A 14,660-nucleotide genomic window follows, 5' to 3' on the forward strand; every position below is an offset into this window, starting at 1 on the left:
TTGATATAAGATAACTAAGAGATTTAGGTCAGGAAGCAGGGGAAGCTCTTTTTGCCTAAAAAAAATTCCAAGTCCTTTTGTTCACCATTTTTCCTCCTTAGTAGCTGAAATCTCCATGACATATTTCACAGTAGCACGATTAAAATCAGTCTGAAGTTGTTTTCTGTATATTTGAGAAGTGTCATTAAAATTTTTATATAAAGGCCAGGGTTTCTCTCAAAAGTCTGGCCCTCCAGTTTATTTTTTGAGCTGGAGCAGTCATTTAACTTCAGTGAAGTGCTACAGTCTGAGCACGTGCATAGTTTTTCACCATGCACTAGTAGAATTTTCTTAATGCTGTTTCCACCGTGAAATTCCTCGAATGCGTCCATTTTTCTACAGTGCTGCAAAATTCCAGGAACACCCCCTCAGTGCTGCTAAACCTCATGGCCACCCTCCTACAGTGTCAAACCCCCAGAATACACCCACCCAGAGCTACCAAAGCCCAGAATCCCCTTTCCGGTACTACTAAACCCCACAACTCCTTCTCCATAGCTACTAAACAGCAGAATTGATTCCTTTTTGCTAGATCTTGTCTACCATTTTGGATTCCAACAAGATAAAAATTGAGCTTGTAGGCAAAATAGCACAGTATTAATAATCAAGGTCATTGATTTATAGTTTTCACAGAAAAATGGACAGAACGGAACAAATCTAAGAATACTATGTAACAAAAACACAATTTGACTCACAGCCACTGCAAATTAGTAGCCCTAATAATAATACATTGTGCATTACATAGCATACCGTTCCATTTAAAAAAAAACATTTTATCTTCCAGTTTATGATTTTGGTGGTGGGGGGGGGGGGGGGGGGGTGTGAAGAATCATCTAGTAGTAATATAAAAATGGTAAGGCTAATGCACATTTCCTGTCCATCTCTAACACACTTCAAGTATCATACACAAAATCATATGTTACACTATAAGAAAAGTGAAACAAACAAAGCAACTCTCCAGGAACACAAACTATCAAAGCCAGAAAGTCAGAATATCTCTAGCCATTTAAATGGCCTCACACTAGCAGAAGAATAATGGATTGAGTTTTATTTGTAGTATAACATCTAAAAAGTGCACACCTTCTGATTTACTACAAGCAGCACAATAGGAGATCATTAGTATATAATAAAGGTACACCTAATAGGCAATTCCACAACCCTGCAATTTGAGCAAGGAATCACACTCATAGGTAGCAAAGATTGGAAAATTGGGGCATTACTACAGTAGCCCAATCTCTGACCTGCGCCCCCTTGGAGTGTGGCATGTTTATTGATAGAGCAGGGCTGGGGACTTACCCCTCCAGTGTTTCCCGTCAATCACATTTCAAATCTCTGTGTCACACTTAAACAAAATATATAAAGCCAGTCATTTGGAACGTACAAAGTTTCCCAGAAATTTATAATATCATAAATGACACAGGAACAAGAATATCTATATCACTAAAGAAAATAAGCTAGGATCTGACCTATAACCCAAAGGGCAATTAACTCTGACGTCATGTTTACTTAACAGAAATTAGATTTTGTGGACCTAAAGCAACACAGCATCGCCTCAGCAGCAGAATATAACCATGGTTTAAAATTCTAGTCCTTATAAAACACCACATCATTCGATTTACTGTGAGCAACACCATTATTTCATAGTATAAAACATTTTGGATCTAGTTCATTTTCATTACACACTTGACGTCACACATCAAAGTGCCATTTTGTTATTGTTGCAAAACACTCTCAACAAGAAGAGGAAGCCAGTTATTGATCTGAAGCTTGAAATGCATGAAAAAACCTCTAACTGACATTAGAAGCAATTTCTTGTAGGTACACTAACTTACATTCCCACTGGAACTATTTGAGAAGTGGTCTGACAATGATAGGCCAGGTTAACAGCTAAACATCATAACTGTACGTCAGACCCTAGCCAATCTGTATCAGGAGATCCACTCATATGCTCAATCACTGATAGAATCCTGCATAGTTAAAGAAAGAAAAGAAAGACTTGCATTTATGTAGCACCTTTCACGACCTCAGGACCTCCCAAAGCGCTTTATAACCAATGAAGTACATTTTTGCAGTGTGTTCACCGTTGCAATGTCGGAAATGTGGCAGCCAATTTGCGTACAGCAAGCTCCCACAAACAGCAATGTGATAATGACCAGATAATCTGTTTTAGTGGTGTTGGTTGAGGGATAAATGTTGGCCAGGACACCGGGGAGAACTCCCATGCTCTTCTTCAAAATAGTGTCTTGGGATCTTTTACATCCACCTGAGAGAGCGCATACGGGGCCTCGGTTTTAACGTCTCATCTGAAAGTCGGCACCTCCAACAGTGCAGCACTTCCTCAGTACTGCACTGAGTATCAGCCTGGATTTTGTGCTCAAGTCCCTGGAGTGGGACTTGAACCCACAACAAATGACTGCAGGAATCTTGCAGCATGTATAGTTGGTATCAATGGGAATATGATCTGGGTTGATCAGGGTACAGGGGTTATAAACTGGGGTCATTAACAAAATTTCAAGCACCACGTTTGTGCACAAAACTCTTGTCAAATGTACAGTATTTTAGAAGAACCAAACTAGGTACTAAAGTTATGTAAATAACACCACTTTTGGAGATCATAATTGTACATTATTTTGATGTTTAATACTGAACTATCAGGCACCACAGTATTGTACGTTTGGAGCATAATCTAGTGGACTAATGTCATAGCACAATAGCGATCATCAGATCTAGATTCCAAATTTAGCCCTGATTGCAATTCATAATTTGTTTATACTGTAATTCAGTTGATTTCCCAACATTAAATTTTTATCAAATGTTACTCATTTTAACTCATTACCTTAGCATGGTTAATGCGAACAGAAAGCTCCTTGGATGCAAAGCCACCAAATATCAAGCTGTGTATGGCTCCAATTCTTGCACAAGCCAACATCGTGTACATCGCTTGCGGGATCATTGGCATATAAATGATGACACAATCACCCTTCTTTACTCCATGTTTGACCAGGACACCAGCCAACCTTGAAACCTACAGTTTCAAACAAAAAAGAGATGTTTTATAAACTGAATGACAATTATTACTTTCAGAATGAAATGAAAGTTATTTTGTTGTCAAAAAAAATCATTATGTGCTTTTTCCTTACTATTTCAAGCAGTATGGAGTCAATTAAATCAACACCTACCATATATACTCAGGTATGACATATGAAATTGAACAAGAGAACTGTGTTTAATTAGCGCTCAGGAAACTTTTATCAACTTGCATACATATTTATTTTCAAGGGCATGCCATCTCATTTGGGTTGCTGTGATCAAATACAGTGGCCCCGATATTTACGGGTGGGGGGAGGCACGGCTGAAAACAGCTGAAGAACTCCTGCTTCTCCTGGCCCACAAGGAGTACTGAAACAGCCACTTACTTGGGGAGCAGACAGCTGCCACCACCTGCACAGGTTTCCCAACCCCCAGGAAACCCATGCAGCACCAGTTAACTTCAAACCGGGCTCCCAATTGCACTGTAGGAGCCCGATTTAAATATGTTAATAAGCATCCTGCCTCTCCACAGCGGGACACTCGGACACCGCGACATCCGCCGCCATTTTTACAGTGGCAGGGTTGTACGTCACTTGTTGGGTCAAGTAACGCACGTTTCACTTTTTAACTCCCCCCTGGACCCTCTCCTGCCCATCGAAGGGACGTTAATATTGAGGCCAGTAAGTCTGGTAAATCTTTAAATTATATCTGTTGAAAAATGAAGGACGTATGTTTTTTGAAATTTGGATTTTACAGAGTAAAATCCACAGCTCAAACCTCAATCAACAGGGAGATTAATCAAAAGTGCCCAATCACAGTGAGTTCTAGTATGTGTTTCATTGTGTCAGAAAGCTTCATCTCACTGGAGTATCAGGGTATCAAAATACTCATTATTCTCTGCTGAAATAAAGATTGTCTGGACCTGAAAAACAAAAGTTTACTTGCATTTGGAAATCCTAGGAGGAAAGCTACATAATCTGGTCGTACTTTTCAATTTATATCCACTTATTAAGAGGTAATACATGAAAATTGCATTTTAAACATTCCTGTATGTTAATGAGTGGGGGGCTTAGAATAGGAAGTGTCAGATTGGGAGCTGAAGTCATAGGGCATGACTTTAAAATGGAGACGGGAAGGGGGGGGCGGGGGGGGGGGGAAGATAATCGGCCCTCGAAACCCAGAAGGTAAGCTGGCGTGTTGTAATCTGCGTCTGCGACTTTAATGAGATCAATGCATTTTACTTCCAGGCTTCACGTCCAGCAGCCAGTCTGATTGACAGTTTGGCTGGCTGTCGGTGGGAAGGGCGGTGATCAGAGAAGAGGGAGGATGGGAATGTAGAGGACATGGTTGGGGGGGGGGGGGGGGGGGGGGCTGATGCCGGGAGGAGATGCAGGTGGGGGGGGACGGCTGATGCTGGGAAGAGATCGGAGGTCGCTCAAAGAGGTTAGAGATCATAAGACGAGATAGTCGCTCAAAGATGTTGACGAGATTGGAGGTCGGGTGAAGAGATGGAGGTGGGGGGAGAGGGGAGAAGACACTATCTGGGAGGGGTCCAGCATCGGTGGGGGCAGGGGCGGCCAAATGGAGGGTTATGTCGTGCCAGGTGAGCCTGTTGGGCCTGGATGAAGCACTCCTGCTCCTCTGGGCTGACAAGCAGTGCAATAAAGGCACTCACCTCATGGATCCAGCCCTTCCCACCTGCTTTCACCGTGATTCGAATGGATGGGAAACCCGAACAGATGAAGTTAAATCAAAAGCAAAATACTCCAGATGCTGGAAATCTGGAATAAAACCAGAAAATGCTGGAGAAGCTCAGCAAGTCAGGCAGCATCTGTGGAGAAAGAAAGAGTTAACGTTTCAGGTCGAAGACCTTTCGTCACAGTTTCTCCTGCATTTTCTGTTTTTATTTCAGGTAAAGTTAAAGTTGTTTTATTTTTGTAATACACAAAAAATTAAGTACCTCAACTATTTCAATGAGGTACATTGTCCCTTTAAGTATCGGCCCACCAGCTTTAAATGGGGGCGGGACCTCTGGGCGTCTGTTGCGTGCGCGCGCATCCAAACGTGCCTGGGTTAAACCCAGAGATGGGCACCTTGGAGCGGGGATGTCATCCCACTCTAGAAATCCACCATTTTTACTGCCAACCCATTCTTGGGGGTTAAAATTACCCCCCGTAGGGTCTATGGAATTGTTGTAATATTGACCGTCATCTTATGTGAGTGTCACAGATTCTTTTTCGATCTTTGACCCGCAAAGTGGGGGAAGGGGCATCTTATATGCAAGTATGTATGGCAATCTGCTATACCTGAAAAGTCTGTAAGCATTTTGTTCTAAAGCATTGTGAAACTAAAACCACACAGCACATTTTCTCTGCATAATATCAGTGCTGCAAAATGTGATGAAGTGAATTACTGTTTGACACAGAAGTTGAGATTTCAAGGATTTGTATTTCTTTTTATTTCCGCATCAAAGTACAAAATGCATAGTGTAATATTGCAAAGATTGAGCAAGTAGCCAAATAGTAAACAAAAAATAAAAAATAGCTGAAGGGTACCTGACAGTTATTCTTAACCCTGATTCTCCAAGGCCCTGTTGGTAGAATGCAGCCATCACTAGTTATGTGCACATGTTGGGAAATCAAGGCCCCAGCCTCACGCACCCAATTGATGCACTGTTCAGTTATTCATTGTGTAACTTGGGAGTGGAGCTGAATCAGGCTTGAACCACAAACATTCATAAACCCCATTTAAATGGTATATCAAGGGAAATAAGGTCCTACACTAAATTTCACAACTTCAGGTGAGGCATCGATTTCCTTATCCCATTTTCCACAAACTAGTGTCCATTATGTGTACTTTACTGATATTAAATGGGTGCATGACAGGAAAACACGCCTGGCCTACTCTGAAGTCTCTCTTAAAGCAAAGTTGCTGTCATTTTATTGAATGTTGAAGTCTAGTTTTTTTTTTTACAGTGAGCATTTCTTGTGCATACATTTATTTCTCTCTATCTTTTTGCCTTTTTGGGTAAGCCTTCAGTTGCTACGGCACACTTCCAAGACTCTTGGTAATTATTACCGCAGTACAAGTCAGAGCCAACTAAATTGGAAGGATGAGAATCTTTTTGGCTGTCCTCATAATGCTACAAGAATTGGATGAGGTTGGAAAATACATGAAGGCACAACATCTTTAGGTCCAGCAACACCTCAGGTGATCTGTTCACAGCAGACATTAACCAAGAACCTGTGTTTACAGAGCATGCCACTGCCAACTGGGTATGTCACAGGAAACCAGCCTTTCGCTTCACTGCACAGGCAATAAATAAGCTATGCCATTTACTGCAGGACCATTTACAAACAACTTCAAGGACAGGTAAGGGGGCTCATTTCTTAGTGTGAAGGACAAAATACCATTAAGCTTCTATGAATAAGATCCTTCCAGGTCCGATAGATGGAACCCAAGTGGCCATCGGGGCTCCACATGCCAATCGAAATGCATATATCATAAAGAAGGGGTACACGTGGTACTTTTTAGTACTTCAAATTTAATAGTTGATTTTGAATTGGGAATATCTAATAATTAATTTACATTTTAAAAAATTAATATGCTGCTCTGTTAAATACCATATATGCTTTGTGTGAGGCTAAAAGCAGGGTGTTTTAGGGTTTACGGGTTGTTTGGGGCTAAAAGTAGGGTGTTTTGGGGTTTAAGGGTTGTTTGGGGCTAAAAGTACGGTGTTTATCTTATTTCCAGGAGATACGCTCCCTCAATTTTCCATCTTAGCCGGTGTCCTTAATTTCCACAAAGTCAACAGCAGTACTATACCAATGTATGTATCAGCTGTTCTGTGCTCTGCTCCTCCAGCGCTGTATTATTTAAATGGAACTTTCTCTCCCAGCTCCAAGCTTCACTCCTCGCTCCAAGCTTCACTCCTCGCTCCAAGCTTCACCCCTCGCTCCAAGCTTCACCCCTCGCTCCAAGCTTCACCCCTCGCTCCAAGCTTCACCCCTCGCTCCAAGCTTCACCCCTCGTTCCAAGCTTCACCCCTCGTTCCAAGCTTCACCCCTCGTTCCAAGCTTCACCCCTCGTTCCAAGCTTCACCCCTCGTTCCAAGCTTCACTCCTCGTTCCAAGCTTCACTCCTCGTTCCCACTGCTGATTTAAAATCTGAGACAGTCCAGTATGACAGATGCAAGGAGAAAAGATGTAAAATCAGCAACAGAAACCAGTACAGGTGTCAGTTCAAAGAACTGCCTTCCAAGTATCACAGGATTGGAGCAACAACTGGTTGGAATGTGCTGATTGAAATGAGAAAGTATAGAGGGAAAAATGTATTTGCATGTCAGCCAACACAAAGTGGGAATTTTGGTGTATAGAAGCTTTGTAATATTGACCATAATCTTTTATACAAGGACCCTGGTTTTTGAGGGGGGAGTGGGTGGCTGTCAGGTATGAGAGTCACCAGTTTTCGTTAAATGTGCGGCCATGGATCATATCACAAGAGGCACAATGTTTTTCATATCTGCTCGATGCTAAACTGTCTTTAATACTGTAATGGAGCACTGGGAAGAAAAAAAACGAACAATTGAGATGTGGTTTGGTTCAACATGGCAATATGGGAAGTCTCACTGTTCTTCAGCGCTTTCTACAATTTCATAAATAGTCCAAGGGCACGATTTTAGCTCAGAGCCGGGAACCCAGCGTGTGCTTAGATATTCGAGTGGGGAACCCAGAAGTCAAACGAGTGCATCGCAATCTGCGATCGCAACTCAATTGATGGTAAGTACTTGTGCTTTCGGGTTTCCCACACGCTAGGCCCCCAGACTGGCTGCCTTTCGGGAAGGAAAGGTGCCGCGAATCGTGGGAGGGGGGAAGAGAGTGAGAGATCGATCGTGGACCATAGAAGAAATCAGGTGGGGAGGTGGAGGGACGTGGATGACATCGGGTGGGCCTTGGAGCAGATCCGGTGGGAGGGGGGGTCCACCATCAGGATGTTAATTAATATAAATCACATGGATACACTTAACACGGCGGGGGGGGGGGTGGGGGGGGAGGGGTTGGCCGATTGTGGGGGTCCGATCATGCAAGGTGAGCTTGTTGGGCCTGGATGAAGCGCTTCTGCTCATCCTGGCCCACAAGCACTGCAATAAAGGCACTCACCTCATCGAACCGGCCCTTAAAACCGAGGCCCCATCTGCCCTTTCACATGGACAGAGAACCCATGGCACTATTTCGAAGAACAGCAGGGGAATTCCCGCCGGTATCCTGGCAAACACTTATCCCTCAACCAACACCACTAAAACAGATTAACTGATAATTATGTACTTCACTGGCTGCAAAGCTCTTTGGGCCATCCTGAGGTCACGAAAGGCGCTATATAAATGCAAGTCTTTCTTTTTTTCTCACCTGCTTTCACCTGACGTGATTCAAAGAACTGCCTTCCAAGTATCTCACGATTGGAGCAACAATATTTAAAGGGGCAATCTACCTCATTGCGATAGTTGAGGCACCTAATTTTTGTGAATTAGAAATGTCAAATGAATTTAACCTTACCTGTTTGGGTTTCCCATCGGGAATCACATCAGGTGAAAGCAGGTGAGAAAAAAAAGAAAGACTTGCATTTATATAGTGCCTTTCGTGACCTCAGGATGGCCCAAAGAGCTTTGCAGCCAGTGAAGTACATAATTACCAGTTAATCTGTTTTAGTGGTGTCGGTTGAGGGATAAGTGTTTGCCAGGATACCAGCGGGAATTCCCCTGCTGTTCTTCGAAATAGTGCCATGGGTTCGATGTCCATGTGAAAGGGCAGATGGGGCCTCGGTTTTAAGGGCCGGTTCGATGAGGTGAGTGCCTTTATTGCAGTGCTTGTGGGCCAGGATGAGCAGGAGCGCTTCATCCAGGCCCAACAAGCTCACCTGGCATGATCGGACCCCCACAATCGGCCAACCCCTCCCCCCCCCCCACCCCATGTTAAGTGTACCCATGTGATCCCTATCCGATGGGAAACCCAAACAGGTAAGGTTAAATTCATTTGACATTTCTAATTCACAAAATTAGGTGCCTCAACTATCGCAATGAGGTAGATTGCCCCTTTAAATATTGGCCCGCCGGCTTTAAGTGGGGACGGGACTTCTAGGTTTCTGTTGCGTACGCAAGCCTCCGAACGTGCCTGGGTTAAACCCAGAAGTGGGCACGTTGAAGCCCGGATGCAATCCCGCTCCAAAAACAAACTATTTTTAGTGCCCACCTGCCCCCAACCCATTCGTCCTTGGGGATTAAAATTACCCCCCAAATCTGAGTGATTTTGTTAAAAACACTAAATTCTGTTTTATTGTGTGTTTGAATAACTCTGTATCTTCTATGATAAAATTCAATTATTTCATTGTAGAGTCGACCCAATAAGACATCAATTTTATAAAGCAACGTTCAATCTCTTTTGCAGTGTCAGGGTAAGGAGAAGATATGCAATTTAACAATTTCACCAAAATTAAATTTCTCAAACTTTATATGACAATGTGAAAGGCGGCTGCTCAAAGTTTACATTATTTCTTCAGGAGCATTCTTATAGTTTATGAGACAATATAACTCCCTGATTAATTAAACATCTTTAAATGCACTACTAAACGGTTGGGTAAATATAGAATCATTAAAGCACAGGCGGCCATTCGGCCCATCGAGCCTGTCCCAGCTCTTTGTAAGAGCAATCCAGTTAGTCCCGTTCGCCTGCTCTTTCCCCGTACCCCTGCAAATTTTTTCCCTTCAAGTATTTGTCCAATTTGTTTTTGAAAGCCACGATTGAATCTGCTGCCAACACCCTTTCAGGCAGTGCATTCCAGATCATAACTACTCGCTGCGTAAGGAAGTTTTTCCTCACGTCACTTTTCGTTCTTTTGCCAATCATCTTAAATCTGTGTCCTCTGGTTCTCGACCCTTCCGCCAATGGGAAATTTCTCTTTATTTACTTTATCTAAATTCTTCGTGATTTTGAACATTTCTATCAAATCTCCTCTCAACCTTCTCTGATCTAAGGAGAACAACCCCAGCTTCTCCAGCCTAACCACCTAACTTTGTTTTTTATTCGTTAATGGGATGTGGGTGTCGCTGGCGAGGCCAGCATTTATTGCCCATCCCTAATTGCCCTTGAGAAGGTGGTGGTGAGCCGCCTTCTTGAACCGCTGCAGTCCGTGTGGTGAAGGTTCTCCCACAGTGCTGTTAGGAAGGGAGTTCCAGGATTTTGACCCAGCGACAATGAAGGAACAGCGATATATTTCCAAGTCGGGATGGTGTGTGACTTGGAGGGGAACATGCAGGTGGTGTTGTTCCCATGTACCTGCTGCCCTTGTCTTTCTAGGTGGTAGAGGTCGCGGGTTTGGGAGGTGCTATCGAAGAAGCCTTGGCGAGTTGCTCCAATGCATCCTGTGGATGGTACACACTGCAGCCACAGTGCGACGGTGGTGAAGGGAGTGAATGTTTAGGGTGGTGGATGGGGTGCCAATCAAGCAGGCTGCTTTGTCCTGGATGGTGTCGAGCTTCTTGAGTGTTGTTGGAGCTGCACTCATCCAGGCAAGTAGAGAGTTTTGCATCACACTCCTGACTTGTGCCTTGTTGATGGTGGAAAGGCTTTGGGGAGTCAGGAGGTGAGTCACTCGTCACAGATTACCCAGCCTCTGACCTGCTCTTGTAGCCACAGTAATTATATGGCTGGCCCAGTTAAGTTTCTGGTCAATGGTGACCCCCAGGATGTTGATGGTGGGGGATTCGGCGATGGTAATGCCGTTGAATGTCAAGGGGAGGTGGTTAGACTCTCTCTTGTTGGAGATGGTCATTGCCTGGCACTTGTCTGGCACAAATGTAACTTGCCACTTATGAGTCACTTACCGTCCCATCAGTGTACTCTCGATCACTAGCAAAGTGATGGAAGGTGTCGTCGACAGTGCTATCAAGCGGCACTTACTCACCAATAGCCTGCTCACCGATGCTCAGTTTGGGTTCCGCCAGGACCGCTCGGCTCCAGACCTCATTACAGCCTTGGTCCAAACATGGATGTTGTTCAGGTCTTGCTGCATGCGAGCTCGGACTGCTTCATTATTTGAGGGGTTGCGAATGGAACTGAACACTGTGCAGTCATCAGCGAACATCCCCATTTCTTACCTTATGATGGAGGGAAGGTCATTGATGAAGCAGCTGAAGATGGTTGGGCCTAGGACACTGCTCTGAGGAACCCCTGCAGCAATGCCCTGAGGCTGAGATGATAGGCCTCCAACAACCACAACCATCTTCCTTTGTGCTAGGTATGACTCCAGCCACTGGAGAGTTTTCCCCCTGATTCCCATTGACTTCAATTTTACTAGGGCTCCTTGGTGCCACACTCGGTCAAATGCTGCCTTGATGTCAAGGGCAGTCACTCTCACCTCACCTCTGGAATTGAGCTTTTTTGTCCCTGTTTGGACCAAGGCTGTAATGAGCTCTGGAGCTGAGTGGTCCTGGCGGAACCCAAACTGAGCATCGGTGAGCAGGTTATTGGTGAGTAAGTGCCGCTTGATAGCACTGTCGACAACACCTTCCATCACTTTGCTGGTGATCGAGAGTAGACTGATGGGAACGGTAATTGGCTGGATTGGATTTGTCCTGCTTTTTGAGGACAGGACATACCTGGGCAATTTTCCACATTGTCGGATAGATCCCAGTGTTGTAGCTGTATTGGAACAGCTTGGCTAGAGGCGCAGCTAGTTCTGGAGCACAAGACTTCAGCACTACAGCCGGGATGTTGTCGGAGCCCATAGCCTTTGATGTATCCAGTGCACTCAGCCGTTTCTTGCTATCACGTGGAGTGAATCAAATTGGCTGAGGACTGGCTTCTGTGATGGTGGGGATATCAGGAGGAGGCCAAGATGGATCATCCACTCGGCACTTCTGGCTAAAGATGGTTGCAAACGCTTCAGCCTTGTCTTTTGCACTCACGTGATGGACTCCGCCATCATTGAGGATGGGGATGTTTGCAGAGCCTCCTCCTCCCGTTAGTTGTTTAATTGTCCACCACCATTCACGACTGGACGTGGCAGGACTGCAGAGTTTTGATCTGATCCGTTAGTTGTGGAATCGCTTAGCTCTGTCTATAGCATATTGCTTCCGCTGTTTAGCATGCATGCAGTCCTGAGTTGTAGCTTCACCAGGTTGGCACCTCATTTTTAGGTATACCTGGTGCTGCTCCTGGCATGGTCTTCTACACTCCTTATTGAACCAGGGTTGAATCCCCTGGCTTGTTGGTAATGGTAGAGTGAGGAATATGCCGGGCCATGAGGTTACAGATTGTGCAGGAATACAATTCTGCTGCTGCTGATGGCCCATAGCACCTCATGGATGCCCAGTTTTGAGCTGCTAGATCTGTTCTGAATCTATTCTTTTTATTACGGTGGTAGTGCCACACAACACGTTGGATGGTGTCCTCAGTGCGAAGACGGGACTTTGTCTCCACAAGGACTGTGCGGTGGTCACTCCTACCAATACTGTCATGGACAGATGCATTTCTGACAGGTAGATTGGTAAGGACGAGTTCAAGTAAGTTTTTCCCTCGTGTTGGTTCGCTCACCACCTGCCACAGGCCCAGTCTGGCAGCTATGTCCTTCAGGACTCGGCCAGCTTGGTCAGTGTTGGTGCTACCGAGCCACTCTTGGTGATGGACATTGAAGTCCCCCACCCAGAGTACATTCTGTGCCCTTGCTACCCTCAGTGCTTCCTCCAAGTGGTGTTCAACATGGAGGAGGACTGATTCAACAGCTGAGGGAGGGCAATAGGTGGTAATCAGCAGGATTTTTCCTTGCCCATGTTTGACCTGATGCCATGATATTTCATGGAGTCCAGAGTCAATGTTGAAGACTCCCAGGGCCACTCCCTCCTGACTGTATATCACTGAAGAGCCACCTCTGGTCGGTCTGTCCTGCTGGTGGGGCAGGACATACCCAGGGATGGTGATGGAAGAGTCTGGGACTTTGGCTGAAAGGTATGATTCTGTGAGTCAGGCTGTTGCTTGACTAGTCTGTGGGACAGCTCTCCCAATTTTGGCACAAGTCCCCAGATGTTAGTGAGGAGGACTTTGCTAGGTCGACTGGGCTTGGTTTGCCTTTGTCGTGTCCGGTGCCTAGTGGTCCGTCTGGTTTTATTCTTATTGTGACTTTTTTTAGTGAGATTGTACAACTGAGTGGCTTGCTAGGCCATTTCAGAGGGCAATTAAGAATCAACCACATTGCTGTGGGTCTAGGCCAGACCGGGTAAGGACGGCAGGTTTCCTTCGCTAAAAGACATTAGTGAACCAGATGGGTTTTTACGACAATCCAGTAGTTTCATGGCCACTATTACTGATACTAGTATTTTAATTCCAGATTTTATTTAATTAATTGAATTTAAATTCCCCAGCTGCCTAGGATTTGAACTCGTGACTCCTGATTATTAGTCCAGGCCTGTGGATTACTAGTCCAGTAATATAACCACTATGCTACCGTACCCGTTATGTCCCCAATCCCTGGAACCATTCTCGTAAATCTTTTCTGCTTCCTCTCTAAGGCCTTCACATCCTTCCTAAAGTGCAGTGCCCAGAATTGGACATAATACTCCAGTTGTGGCTGAACCAGCGTTTTATAAAGGATCAACATAACTTCTTTGCTTTTGTACTCTCTGCCTCTATTTATAAAGCCCAGGATCCCATATGCATTTTTAACCACTTTCTCAATCTGTCCTGCCACCTTCAAAGATTTGTGCACATATACCCCAGGTCTCTCTGTTCCTGCACCCCCTTTAGAATTGAACTATTTAGTTTATATTGCCTCTCCTCGTTCTTCCTCCCAAAATGTATCACGTCACACTACTCTGCATTAAGTTTCATCTGCCATGTGATCACCCATTCCAGCAGCCTGTCTATGTCCTCTTGAAGTCTATTACTATTCTCCTCACTGTTTACATTTCCAAATTTTATGTCATCTGCAAATTTTGAAATTGTGTCCTGCACACCCAGTCCAAGTCATTAATATATATCAAAAAAAAGCAGTGGTCCTAGTACCGCCCCCTGGAAAACACCACTGTATACCTTCCTCCAGTCCGAAAAACAACCGTTCACCACTACTCTGTTTCCTGTCACTTAGTCAATTTTGTATTCATGCTGCCACTGCCCCTTTTATTCCATGGGCTTCAATTTTGCTGACAAGCCTGTTGAGTGGCACTTTATCAAATGCCTTTGAAAGTCCATATACACGACATCAACAGCATTGCCCTCATCAACCTTTTCTGTTACCTCATCAAAAAACTCAATCAAGTTAGTTAAACACGATTTGCCTTTAATAAATGCATGCTGGCTTTCCTTTATTAATCCACAATTGTCCAAGTGACTATTAATTTTGTCCTGGATTATCGTTTCTAAAAGCTTCCCCACTACCGAAGTTAAACTGACTGACCTTATATTGAATCGGGGACAGGGACTCGATAAAATTAACATAAGTAAAGCAACAGTAATGAAGAAAGTAATAGCACTAAAGAGTGACAAATCCCCAGGACCAGATGGTTTCCATCCCAGAGTTTTAAAGGAAGTAGGTGAGCACATTGCGGA

At 44.4% G+C, this 14,660-nt stretch overlaps 1 protein-coding gene across 2 annotated transcripts in view; it reads right to left on the reverse strand.

Annotated features, from left to right (window-relative positions):
* The window catches only part of acss3 (acyl-CoA synthetase short chain family member 3), an 89,802-nt gene that overhangs the window by 53,110 nt on the left and 22,032 nt on the right, over positions 1-14,660 (reverse strand). For both annotated transcript variants that reach the window (XM_067999465.1, XM_067999464.1), the window contains exon 3: positions 2,873-3,061. In XM_067999465.1, coding sequence (XP_067855566.1) covers positions 2,873-3,061 — 189 coding nt within the window. The remainder of the gene's footprint in view (positions 1-2,872; positions 3,062-14,660) is intronic.

The sequence above is a fragment of the Heptranchias perlo genome, chromosome 18 (assembly GCF_035084215.1).
Source record: "Heptranchias perlo isolate sHepPer1 chromosome 18, sHepPer1.hap1, whole genome shotgun sequence".
Taxonomy (NCBI): domain Eukaryota; kingdom Metazoa; phylum Chordata; class Chondrichthyes; order Hexanchiformes; family Hexanchidae; genus Heptranchias; species Heptranchias perlo.